The following is a 13077-nucleotide window of genomic DNA, read 5'->3' on the forward strand; positions in this document are numbered from 1 at the left end:
ATAGCTTGATTATGACTGATGTACATTGTATATATAGATGTACATGCAAACACTCATACATGTGTTTCTCTATTGATAAATCAGTCTTACTGACCTCTGGTGGTATTAATTATCGAATTCCAGCTTGAATGTGATAAGTTAAAAGGATGACCATCATCTTTACAGCTGTTATTGAATTATGATAATTAGTACTATGTTTAAAAAAGTTACCAAGTACATGTACAATGTGCCTAGGCCTGTAGTACACTCTGGTGTAACACAACGTGTATTCATGAAGACAGTCGTCTACTCTTACTTGTACTTGTTTTTAGTAGAGACCATTTACATGTAGGATGTACTGAGCAGAGGTTGATAATCATGTACATGTACCTAATAATGTAAATTGAATGCACAGTTATGTCATGTAGTTACTCTACTCAGTCTTGATACAACTTACAGTTCATCATTGCCCACATCTTGGAGTCTGTAACACAGACTAATCATTAAGGCTATTCATAGCTTAAGAGTAACATAATCATCAAGTGACCCTTATTAGAGGTTTTGCAACATTGAATCTGAATGAAGGAAAGATCTGTGCTTTTTTTGTTGAGTCACAGATTGTGGATAAAGTTTGGAGGCTGGTGGCATTGTCTTGGTGGCCTTCAGTGTTTCCATGAGTTGTTGAGATCTTGGCATATAGGAATCACAATTTTTTACTAATTTAAAAGATTTCTTAAGAGCCGCCAAGTTGAAGTTTGCCCATGGTTGTTTGCCATACAATATGTTCCACCTGACTGTAATTAATCTGAAGGGTACTTTGGGGGTTACCAGAATATTCAGACAGCTGCATAATGCAACTGCTGCCTAGTCTTGGTTCAAGGTCAAGTTGCCAATACAATAATTACGTTCTTAGATTCAGCAAAATGTTACTAGCCGAACCAGGACACTCTCCTCTGCTCTGGTGTAATTGGCTTTAAGTTACAGATTGCGGATAAAGTTTTGAGGCCGCACCATCATCTTGGTGGCCTTCAGGGAGTAGAACCGGGTGCCTTTCCACTTGTACCAGAAAACCCCCGTCCCTGTGTCGTGATCATGATAGTCCTCAGGCAGGAAGTAACGTCCGTTCAGGACAGAAGCAAGACAGGGGTCTCTATACCACCAGCCGCCTGAATACTTCTGGGCACAGTGATCATTGTTATCATCATTGTCCACATCAGTGGCACTGAATTTCCCACCGTTATGGAACCCCATAGAGTCCCCTGCATCCCCACTGTAGCCCCCAATGTTTAGTGTATAATCTGTACTCTCATCCCCAATGCTGAAGGTGTCATATCTAGCATAGGCAAAGTTCCCTTCCCAATCTTCTAACTCCACATACAACTCATAGTTAGCCTGGGTTGTCAGGTTATGAATTTTAGCCAGCCCAAGCCAGTGTTCCCCCTCGACCTTCCCAAACCCATTTTCGTAATCTGCCCAACGTCGGTCAAAGTTGAGTCTCCCGTCCAACCTCCTCTGTATGACAGTCCAGCCCCCACCGTCTGTAGTCATGTCACAGTAGACGTCAAAGTGGTTGGATGAGGATGCAGGTTTGATGGGGAAGACCCCGTCCTGCACTTCGCTGTTCCAGAACATCACAGGGTAGAGGTCGGCGCAGTCTTCAAAGGTGTAGGCACCCAGAAGGAGGTCCGATGGATCTGGAAAAACAAGCAAGACGTGTGTTAAATAATGATAATAATGTTTGTTTTTTTTTGGGTCAGAAATTACCCACAATGGCAACCTTTCTAGTGCTGAATTGTTGCAGAGTTTACAGGTTTCACACAACACACATGGCAGGATTCGAACTCGGGACCTCTTGGTTCTGAGTCGAACGCTCTGCCGTTGAGCCATAAATCTGAGACTTGCTAAAACTGTTTGCATTTTGGGTCAGCCATTACTAGCGAGAGCCGCTTTGGCTGTCCTATTGTAATGTCTTGTTTTATTTCCTAGGAAGTACAAAATACGGATTTCGAAGTTGTGAGATTAGATCCCCACAAACATGGTCCTCTGGAAAGAACTCCTGGCTTTCAAAGGGTTTTAAGTTTAAAGAACAGTAAATGTTATGCTGTATTGTAAGTATCGCAATGCAAGACAGAGCTCACATTTGTGTTGTGACTTTGCAGTGGAGGGTTCTCTACTCTTTGAACGTGGCAAAAATGTGAACAATTATTTTTATTATAGCTTCTAGTCCATATCATGCATTTAACTTGATCTTTGAATGCAAAATGTTGCAATGTAGGGGTCACTACGAAAATACTATTCGTGGCAAACATTTAGCATTGAAATATAGCTAGGAAAACTTGATTTTGAATGCAAAATTTTGCAGTGAAGCGATCACTACAAAATTCCTATCCATGGCAAATATGTCAACAGTAACAGACTAATTTATCAGCTTTTAGTCCCTACTTTACGTTCAACTTTATTTTAGAAAAACTCTGAATATTCTACATACGGAATGAGTCTGGATCTGCTGCCAGTGTCCCCAGCTGACCCCAGGTCGTGGTGTATACAGCCAGCACCAGCAGCACGGTCATCTGGAGGAACAAGAATTCACAAGAAATACCGATTTATCAACGACTCAGCAAATTTGTTTTCTAATACATCAACAGTAAAAAGTTAGCAATAAATCATCATGCTATTAAGCCTTGCAGACTAAAGTAAACTAGTATTACATGATTCTATAAAATGATGACTTCAAGGTTTCATTTATGCCTTTTTTCCTAAAAATGTCATGGACACATTCCTATTGAACCTACGTGTACAAGAAATGTACCAACTTGACGGTTATTCATTTTTTGTTTACCTGACATCATTTTTAGAAAAAAGGGTCTGACTCAACAACCTCATTCCTCACAATCCTTGTTTAAGGTAATAACAAACTGCAATTAACCACTAAAAGTGAACTTTCCCCTTGCTACCATTTGAGCACACCACTCAAAACCCAAGACTGTGCCTCCAAGTTACAGCTCAGCTACCAAAATTTCCTATCGATTTTCAAAAAAGCTTTCACCACTTTGACTCTTGACATGATTTTTTGGATTGGCTTAAGATAATTTCACACTGCTATGATATAAACACACATTCATGCAGCCGTTTACATTCTGTGTCAGCACATGAACTAAGTTTACTTAGGCCTGACCCTTACATGTATCTGAATTACAAGTCAATACTTGTGAAGCACGTACATGTACAGGTCATACATACATGTACATGTACATTGTAATGGTACTGAAAATTGGAAGAACTGAATGAATATAATAGTAACCCTTAGGCTCGTGGTTGTACCATCGGACTTACCTTTGGTTGGATACTTGGCGTCATTCTTGGATCTGTCTCCTGTCTGTTTCTGCACGTACAATGCTCTACCTAGTGTGCAGGTTGTCATACTTTTATAGCCAACTTGTTTTTCTGTAAGATCTGTTGATGCCTTACACAGGATAGGACCTAACAGGATGGAACCTACGCGAATATTGAAATTCCTGTTTGTTCGGTGGACTGATCATCCGATGTACTGTCGTTCTTCAATAGACTTCAATCGCAGCAGCGATGCCCTTGTTTGAAGTTCATGGGACAGGACCACCTGCCTTTGAAGATAAAACCCAGGGACCTAAGTTATGTTTGTTTTTAACCTGAAATATCTTTACTTTAAGTTTGCAAGTACCTTGAACCTTTATTTGAGGTTCATGTGAAGACGACATGTGTTGCTTGTTAGTATACAGAACTAGTCTAAGAGTGTTTTTTGTACCATTGTCAAAATGTGAAACAGCTACATTATAGATTTATGACTTAAGGTGGGAGACAGCCATACCACAGCAATATTTTACCAAGAAAATTTAGAAAAAATAACCATCTGATTCGTTGGATATGTAGCTTTATTTTTGTAAGCTGGCATCATTTTCCCACACAGGTTACTGTTATACCGCAAACTTCAAGGACAAACTTGCAGTTTCCAACGTCCTGACTGGGTGTCAATATCTTTTGGAACAGCCTGGCCAATCAAGGGCCCCCAATATGGCTTCACCCTGACCAATCAAACGCCTTGAAACTCAGATTCAAACCAACCACTAATCCCTTTCTAAGTTGCATTTACGACAGTCACTATACATCTGACAAAACAAACTCCCCAGTGAGATGCTGGAAGGTGGCAGGTTTCCAAAGATGTTTTCAGATTGGCAATTTTGGCACATTGGAAGTAATAACTTATCCGTGATTTGACTTTTACCAAAAAAATAGTTTCTACTTCTTTTCTTTAAACGTCAAATCGCGGTTAAATCAATTACCACACCTCTAAATATGACCCCAAATATGTGTTTCCAATATATTACTACAGTAACTGAACTACCTTGTATTGTTTCAAACGCAAAGTTAAATACAGCTAAAAACCTCATTTTCAGTCCTACTGTAAATTAAAGCCACTGTGAATGTTAATGAGTTTACAGTGCTACCTAAAATTTCTAGTGCTGGTGTTGTTTTCCTGCATACCTGAACTGGTGCAAGCAATGGGCAACTGTTGTCCGCATGGCAATGCTACACTGTGTGTATCACTATCAGAAGTCACAAACACACACAGACAGGAAAGCTGCCCTCCCTCTTCACTGCATGGGCACAGCTTGTGACATTTTTATAGCCAACTTGTTTTTCCACAAGATCTGCTGATGCTTTGATAGGATAGAAGCTATAATTGTTATTCCTGTTGGTTCAAAAGCCGGTTTTTCACCCTTTACACTTTTGACTTGTCAATAGTCTTCAAAGGCAGAAGAGATGCCCTTGTTTAAACTAAATTAAAATTCGTGAGACAAGAACATCTGCTGATTACAAGATAGATTTTGCATAACTTTTTTGTTTTTATTTTATTTTATTTTTTCTAAGTTTGAACCCTTGTTTGAGGTTCACATGATTAGGACACCAGCTTCCTAGTCAACATGCCAAGTGTTTTATATGATCCTGATAAGGCTGTGCATTAAGATGTCTGGAATTGTAATGTAACTGGAAATGTCAAAATGCAGATATGCACACAGACACACGAACACACGTATTAGCCAAAAACAACTTCACTTTTCTTAAGTTAAGATGAAGTGTGTTTTTGATTGTCCATATAAACCGTTTTTTTTTTGCTCCCCCCATGCGAGAGTAGTTTTGTAACATGGCTGCAACGCCCAGCCCCAGAACTACTGGGGTACACGTCATGTACATACTGTAGTACATGTTGCTTCCGCCTGAGTTAATGTGCACTCTGTGTTCTTGTTTCTACAGAGGGTTTTGCTCCCCCCATGTGAGAGGAGTTTCGTTACAAGGCGGCAACACTGGCTCAGAACTACTGAGACATGTTGTTTCCCCATGTACCGTGTGTTCCTGTGTCCCTACAGAGGGTTGTGCATTCACATGCGAGAGGAGTTTTGTTACAAGGTGGCTACGCTGGCTGATCAGAACTACTGACGCACAATTAGTACATTGTTGTTTCACACTGTATTAATGACAGAATCCTTGTGTGTTCTTGTTTCTACAGAGGGTTTTGCACCCCCCATGCGAGAGGAGTTTTGCTACAAGGCGGCAACGCTGGCCCAGAACTACCGCAACAGGAGGGCAGAGCTGGCCAGGATAGTGGGGTAAGTACGGAAATTATGTATCTAAAAAAACAAATGAGATTAAAAAAATTAAGGTTTTCTCTGATCTATCTTAAATTGGTTTATTTTTGCGTGGACTTGATCTCACAGTAGAAGTCTAGAGGAAAGGGGGTTTTCAGGATGTTTAAGTTTGGCAGTTTTAACAATTCGCAGCAGCAGAACACAGTGAACTCCTGGTGAGTTTGCGGTGATGTTGTCACTGCAGAAATAAAACGACGTAGTCTGCAAATATAACAGTCTCTCCCTCAGGCTCCAGCTGCCTCGGGGCAGGTGTAGGGGAGGTTTTATACATGTATTTACCCAGTCCTCTGTCAACTGAAAGGTTACCATTATTTACCTGACCTGTTATGCAACATGTTATATGATTATAATAGATTGACATTTCATACTACATTATTTGCATAGCATTACAGGGTCATTTCAACCATGTTTACAATTTTTGATACATTTTTTTCTGGATAGCTACATGTATATGTAGAGGTTGACCCTTTATTTTCTGTGCTATGGTTTACCCCTTATAACTTAACATAATCTTTTCTGTTCTTGCATGTGCTTTTACTCATTCTTTATTAAAAAATTACAACAAGACAATACATTAAGTGGAGCGCCAGGCAGCTAAGCTGATGTTGCGGACCACTTAACTGCTTTACTCATATAAGCTTTTCATATTTCAATGTGCTTTATTTAGAATCTGAGAGCGTTTTTTCAAACGTTTAACCTTTTTTTCGAACTGGAAAGAATTTTTTTTTAAAACTGGGAAGAGTTTAACTTTTTTTTCAAACATGGAAGGATTTTAACACTTTTCTTTCAAACTTGGAAGGATTTTAACTTTTCTTTCAAACTTGGAAGGATTTTAAAGTTTTTTTTTAAAACTTGAAAGGATTTTAACGCTTTTTTCAAACTTGGAAGGATTTTAACGCTTTTTTTTTTCAAACTTAGATTAATTTTAACATCTTTGTGTACTTCCTCCCCAGCCCCAGCGGCGACTCAGACCTGCTGCTGATTGACGGCATCGTGTCCCAAGTGGGAGAGCCCATTACCAACCTGTGGGAGAGGGAGGAGGGGGGGACCGGGCAGTACCCACCCCCCAGCCTCAGAGTAAGATCTTCCATCTAATGATTTGCTACACTATACAGTCAAACTTGTATTTACATTAATTATTAAATTAACTACAGCTATGCCACTTGACTACTTCACTTGTCGCACCAGTAATAAAAACTAAAATGATTTTGAAATTAGAAGCACTTAGTAAATGCTTCAAATTTGTATATTTTTTTTTGTAACGTTGGAGCGTGAACTTTATTAAACGCTGTCTGTTCTGTTTTGTAGGATCTTCTTGACGTCTACTTGCTCCAGAATGTGGACCTGATGACCAAACACTGCATTGTATCCTTTAACATGCATGTAACATGTACATGTGATCATAATTACCTTCACCAAGAAAACTATGGCTTTGGTGTCGTTTGTGTGTTTGTAGGTGTTGGCTGAACAAATGACAAGGTTGGTTATGAACCCCCAGGTGCTTTCTATGGTACTGCAACAGAACTTCTCATCTTCTAAAGATTTTGTCGTTGTGACACTTCACTAATCGATAGCTTAGAAAGGGATTGCCCGAGGAATTAAGAAATTAAGGTGGTAGCATCCCACCCCCAAAATCACATAGCCTAACACCTAGATAAAACTTGAGACTAGATTTCTGTTACCTTCAGTTGTCCTTAACTCTGTCCAGGTCACATACCTTATTCTAGACATATTGTCCATGAGTCAAGACCCAGAGCAGGAAAAAGTGAGTTTTTTTACACCTTCCTTGTAAAATGTATTTTATTATGTGCCATTTGCATCTAGAAACTGTAAAATTAAGATTGTGTGATGTTTGACTAAGTTGCTATATATTTGACAATGTATAAGTTGATAATGTCAAAATATTGATTCTTGTGGCATACAATCATTGATTTTTGTGACATGTGCCTGTTTCTGTGTGCTATGATACCAATGTTTAATGTAGTATTGTCCCATTTCTATTGTTGACACAGTTTTCAGAACAGCTGGGACTGTTCCCGAACTCGTTCTCCCTCCCCCTGGGAGTGAACAAGCTCATCCAGGGATCCTGGCTCCTTGACCACAAGGACTTTGAGGTTAGGAAAATAATTTGTCATGATGTCAGAAAAATCTGAAACTGTGGATCAAGATAAAACCTGGAAGCTACATATCACAAAAATGGAGAGTTTGAATTGAGAATGAAGTCTTTTCAAAGCCTTTGTTTGCAGGTGTTCTGAGTGAAACACTGTTAGATTCAAGACCTCAATGACTGGAAATGTCATTACAAAAACATGTAGGTTTTGTTTCTGGAGGAAATTTTCAATTTTGGGGGCTCAACTCTTACATTTTGTACATAAGCCCACGGGCATGAACTTGCAATCAAACGTCTCATTATGGACCTTTATGGTAGAGGTGAGATGATGCCACACTTTCAGAGACTTCAGTTAAAGTTAATATCCTCCCACACCATAAGGGGTATAGGGCTGTGCCCATCTCCGTTTCATAGCCCTGGGCCACACCGTGGTGAAATCACTGCAGCAGGGGGCTAGTCCTCTGGCAGTGGAGTGTGTTTAACTTCTATACTGTTTCAGAAGTATGTACCATTTTTATAAAGTCTTTGGTATGATTTGATGCGCCTCTTGTCCAGAGGTGTCCTACCCGGGGATTGAACTCAGGCCTTCTGATCCAAGTAATTTGAACCAGATGTGGCTAGTAACAGAAGCGCAGACCACTACACCACAGGGACACCCCCTTCAGACACTTCAACTGTCTTGATATTCGTGATTTAAAATGTTAAACCTCTGGCCTAACTTTTGACTCCATTCGCATCTTACAGGAAGCCCTGATGGTCCTGCTGGACCCTGCCGTGCGGGCGTGGCTGTCTCCGTGGCAACACCAGCTGATCCTGAAGTCGTTCCTGTACCAGGGGCAGTCTGGGAAGGCTCTGCAGTACCTGCGGGTGGTCCAGCCTCCCATGATGCACCAGGAGGGGGTCAAACTGCACCTCACAGTCCTGCTGGCTAACGGGTAGGTCATGTTAACCCTCTGTCTGCTAAGGCACACACTACAGTTCCTACAGTTCCCCCCAGCATGACCAGGGTCAAACTGCACCTCACAGTCCTGCTGGCTAACGGGTAGGTCATGTTAACCCTCTGTATGCTAACTTAAAGGCACATCCTACAGTACCTCAGGTCCCCCCCCCCCCCAGCAGTACCAGGGTTAAACTGCACCTCACAGTACTGCTGGCTAACGGGTAGGTCATGTTAACCCTCTGTCTGCTAACTTAAAGCTACACCCTTCAGTACCTCAGGGTGCCCCCAGCAGGATCAGGGTTAAACTGCACCTCACAGTACTGCTGGCTAACGGGTAGGTTATGTTAACCCTCTGTCTGCTAACTTAAAGCTACACCCTTCAGTACCTCAGGGTGCCCCCAGCAGGATCAGGGTTAAACTGCACCTCACAGTAGTACTGGCTAACGGGTAGGTCATGTTAACCCTCTACCTGCTAAGGCACACACTACAGTACCTCCGGTTCCCCCCAGCAGGACCAGGGTTAAACTGCACCTCACAGTCCTGCTGGCTAACAGGTAGGTCATGTTAACCCTCTGTCTGCTAAGGCACACCCTACAGTACCTCCGGTTCCCCCCAGCAGGACCAGGGTTAAACTGCACCTCACAGTAGTACTGGCTAACAGGTAGGTCATGTTAACCCTCTACCTGCTAAGGCACACACTACAGTACCTCCGGTTCCCCCCAGCAGGACCAGGGTTAAACTGCACCTCACAGTCCTGCTGGCTAACGGGTTGGTTTGGATGAGTATTTACTGTAATTCTTGATTTTTGTTAGCTGTAACTTAATTTTAGCTGATTTAACGGTCACTAGTCAACTGCTAAAATTTCATCATCGCTAATATTTGATCACTTATATTTGAGACAGTAATGTTTGTTCAAACCGTTAAGATTAAATGCCGTGACCTACTCCATTTTCCCCAAACCGCTATATTTTCCTGCTGCTATATTAAAGTGATGTACAGTACATGTTTTTCAAACACAACAAGTCAACATTTTGGTAACTGTCTGTCACCTTCCTCAGGGCGATACTAACTGGTTCTACTTCCCACTGCAGCTAGGTGTCGCTGCCCTAGTCTGAAGAGTTTGGTCCCAAAATAAGTTTCCCCTCATATCACAGTTCATGTCTGGAGTAAATGGTTTTGTCAACACAGCCTCTTTAACCTCCTCCCTGTTGCCTAACTCTGTAACCAATAGAGAATGGAGTGCCAAACGGCTACTTCAGTGTGCTAAAGGTTAATCTGATAAGTGCATCATTCTGTAGTAGTAGTAGTAGTAGTCCACTGTTTTCTGCTGCTGCAGTAGTCGAAACATCCTCCTGCTGCATTCAGTCTTTCTTCAGTCCTCTCCACTTTGTCCGATTTGCTGCGAGCTTCCTTAGCTCCCGCAGGTTTCTTTCTGACCGCAACGGTCCTTGTCCTCTTTCTTTCAGGTCCCCTATTCCCCTTGTGCATCTGTCCCCTTGTGCATCTGTTCCCCTTGTTAATCCAGTCATTTACCAGCCTGATGAAACTATTCCCTCTCTCCAGCTTGACAGCCGAAGCGATCCAGTTCCAGCAGAGTTATCGAGACGAGGGAAACACAGAGGAGCTGTTGGAGCATCTTTTCCTGGGCTGCCAGCAGAGTAGGTGTCTTTCTGTTGGTGCTGTTATAGCATGATTATATAATAACAAATCTACACGCTATTTCAGTACACATTTAGTAAAGCGCTTACCAAGAAGCTTTTGACCAGTCTTCTGGTCCTTATCAATTGACCCGAAGCCTACCTCAGTTTGTTGACATCACACTTAGGTTCAGGCCAGCAGAGTAGGTGTCTTTCTGTTGGACTACTGTTAATGCTTTTAGGTTTGCGGTGGTTTGATGTTCACGGTTTTCGCAGTAACTCTTTACCACAAACTTAAAACCACTTCAAAAATGGTCGTTCTTTCTTCTGCCTGCCTACCACCTTGATCCAACTGCGAGCTAAAAACCAATGTGAAAACTCCATTTTCTCCCTACGCCGAAATTAAATCACTGCAAACTTAAATGCATTTACAGTATTTTGCATTGAATAATTATAGATTTTACTCCTCCTGACCTCTTGTGAGACTGATGATCATTTCAGTACCATGGACAGGAATGCAATCATGAAAATCTCTGTGCCATCTTTTGCAAATCATGGTTTGAACCTTCAGCCAGTCATGTACATTATATGTTTACCCTTACTTTCTATCGGTGTAATGGGGAATATGTGCATGTTGTACTCCCAATGGATGGCATACTATAACTTCAGCACCAAGGACAGGGCCACATTACTAACCACTTTTATTTGTGTTTCCGTAACATTAAAGACTCATTCTGTTCTTCCCTCAGCATTTACAGTGGACAAACTGTTGCAGCTGCCATTTGATGACGTGGAACAGGTAATAAGGATTTCAAATTTTTTAAAGAATTCTTTTCTCCAGAATGCAACTCCATCATTTTTTGCTGACTACATATTGATGATAATACCAGTATGTGTACTTGCTGAAGCTACTTACATTTCTACATGTTATTTTTTTTTACTCATCACCTAATGATATGAAAGTTGTATTGCGAATGATCACATTTTTGGAGTGGGCTTTGGGATGACCCGGTGTGCTTGGTTGAAAAATGTGTGCTGTGGCAAAGCTGCATTGCACAACTAGCCCAGAGATTATACTCAAGGTCCCTATATTTGAATGTTGGTCGCATTTCATTTATCACATGTCTTTGCTAGCCAAACTATCATTTCATGTGAATTTTGTTTGACAATGTTTGTTCTTTGTTAGAGTCTTTGTTTTCTTTTCTGTCCACTCCAGAAATCACTAGTGAAGTACCTCCAGGACAGTCCGGAGCCGAACTCAGCTGAGCTGCTGCTGGTGTTCTACCTACAGAGGGGCAGGTTTGTGGACGCCGTCCGACTCAACGATCTGCTCAAACAGGATGTCATGGTGGGTGTTACGCTGGGATCTTTGTGTGTGTGTGTGTGTGTGTGTGTGTGTGTGTGACTGTGTGTGTTTGCTGGTGTTCTATCTGCAGAGGGGCCGGTTTGTGGACGCCGTCCGACTCAACGATCTGCTCAAACGGGACGTCATGGTGGGTGTTCTGCTGGGATCTTTGTGCGCGCGCTCGTGTGTGTGTGTGTGTGTGACTGTGTGTGTATGTGTGTAAGTCTGTCTGTCTGCTGGTGTTCTAACTGCAGAGGGGCCGGTTTGTGGACGCTGTCCGACTCAACAACCTGCTCAAACCGGACGTCATGGTGGGTGTTCTGACGAGATGGGTGTGTGACTGTGTGTGTGTGTCTGCTGGTGTTCTACTTACAGAGGGGCAGATTTGTGGACGCTGTCCGACTCAACGACCTACTGAAGCAAGACGTTTGTACACAACCAAGTGTTTCATTCACACCGTTTGACGTCTTCCTCAGGGCAATTCTGTCTGGTTCACATTGCACTGCAGCTATAGGCATCGCTGCTAGACACTGATAAAATCAAAAACTGTCTTGGCTGTGTACAAAGAAACTTCTTTATCCAGTGACTTACCAACTTGATAATTAAAAACTTTTCCCATGTACTTCAGTGAATTAGACATTAATTTTGTTCCAGATGGAGCATGACGCCCAGGCCCAGCTGAGGGCTGCTACTAGGAATGCCATTATAGAGACCTACATGCGGCTGTTACCCGGGGTGCAGAGGAAGTTATCATTCAGACCGGAACAGAAGGCACCCAGGACTCAACTCATGAGGAGGGAGGGTGGGACTGTGCTTTTTTTTATCTACAGTTTAGTTTAGCTTAGTTAAACTTAGTTTATAGAGACCTACATGCGCCTGCTGCCTGGTGTACAGAGGAAGTTATCATTCGGACCGGAGCAGTCAGCACCCCGGACTCAACTCATGAGGAGGGAGGGTAGGACTGTGCTGTATTTATCTACAGTTTAGTTTAGCTTAGTTCATAGAGACCTACATGCGGCTGTTACCTGGGGTGCAGAGGAAGTTATCATTCGGACCGGAGCAGACAGCACCCAGGACTCAGCTCATGAGGAGGGAGGGTAGGACTGTGCTGTATTTATCTACAGTTTAGTTTAGCTTAGTTCATAGAGACCTACATGCGGCTGTTACCGGGGGTGCAGACGAAGTTATCATTCGGACCGGAGCAGTCGGCACCAAGGACTCAGCTCATGAGGAGAGAGGGTGGGACAGCGATGTATTTATCTACAGTTTAGCTTAGCTTAGTTCATAGAGACCTACATGCGGCTGTTACCTGGGGTACAGAGGAAGTTATCATTCGGACCGGAGCAGACGGCACCCAGGACTCAGCTCATGAGGAGAGAGGGTAG

General features: G+C 42.3%; 2 protein-coding genes across 2 annotated transcripts in view; one reads left to right on the plus strand and one right to left on the minus strand.

Annotated features, from left to right (window-relative positions):
* Window positions 1-12651, plus strand: part of LOC136443781 (protein ELYS-like) — a 45293-nt gene extending 32642 nt beyond the window's left edge. The window contains exons 16-26 of the mRNA XM_066441145.1: window positions 5522-5621; window positions 6614-6737; window positions 6969-7025; window positions 7369-7425; window positions 7673-7774; window positions 8515-8705; window positions 10274-10368; window positions 11097-11146; window positions 11564-11695; window positions 12347-12494; window positions 12587-12651. Coding sequence (XP_066297242.1) covers window positions 5522-5621; window positions 6614-6737; window positions 6969-7025; window positions 7369-7425; window positions 7673-7774; window positions 8515-8705; window positions 10274-10368; window positions 11097-11146; window positions 11564-11695; window positions 12347-12494; window positions 12587-12651 — 1121 coding nt within the window. The remainder of the gene's footprint in view (window positions 1-5521; window positions 5622-6613; window positions 6738-6968; window positions 7026-7368; window positions 7426-7672; window positions 7775-8514; window positions 8706-10273; window positions 10369-11096; window positions 11147-11563; window positions 11696-12346; window positions 12495-12586) is intronic.
* On the minus strand, window positions 704-3444 carry LOC136443192 (fibrinogen C domain-containing protein 1-like). Its single transcript, XM_066440332.1, has 3 exons — window positions 3313-3444; window positions 2468-2549; window positions 704-1673 (listed from the first exon to the last, which is right to left on the minus strand). Exons 1-3 carry the CDS (start codon window positions 3334-3336, stop codon window positions 958-960), a joined length of 822 nt encoding a protein of 273 aa, XP_066296429.1. The 5' UTR covers window positions 3337-3444; the 3' UTR covers window positions 704-957.
* Window positions 12652-13077: the final 426 nt, after the last annotated feature.

This window comes from Branchiostoma lanceolatum, chromosome 10, assembly GCF_035083965.1.
Source record: "Branchiostoma lanceolatum isolate klBraLanc5 chromosome 10, klBraLanc5.hap2, whole genome shotgun sequence".
NCBI lineage: Eukaryota > Metazoa > Chordata > Leptocardii > Amphioxiformes > Branchiostomatidae > Branchiostoma > Branchiostoma lanceolatum.

Bases quoted from the DNA above. Each gene is read 5' to 3' on its own strand.
- LOC136443192 (XM_066440332.1), bottom strand. From the start codon at position 3,336: ATGACGCCAAGTATCCAACCAAAG. The intron at 2,550-3,312 runs GTAAGTCCGATG...TTGTTCCTCCAG, and splicing joins CGCCAAGTATCCAACCAAAG to ATGACCGTGCTGCTGGTGCT. The intron at 1,674-2,467 runs GTATGTAGAATA...TTGTTTTTCCAG, and splicing joins AGCAGATCCAGACTCATTCC to ATCCATCGGACCTCCTTCTG.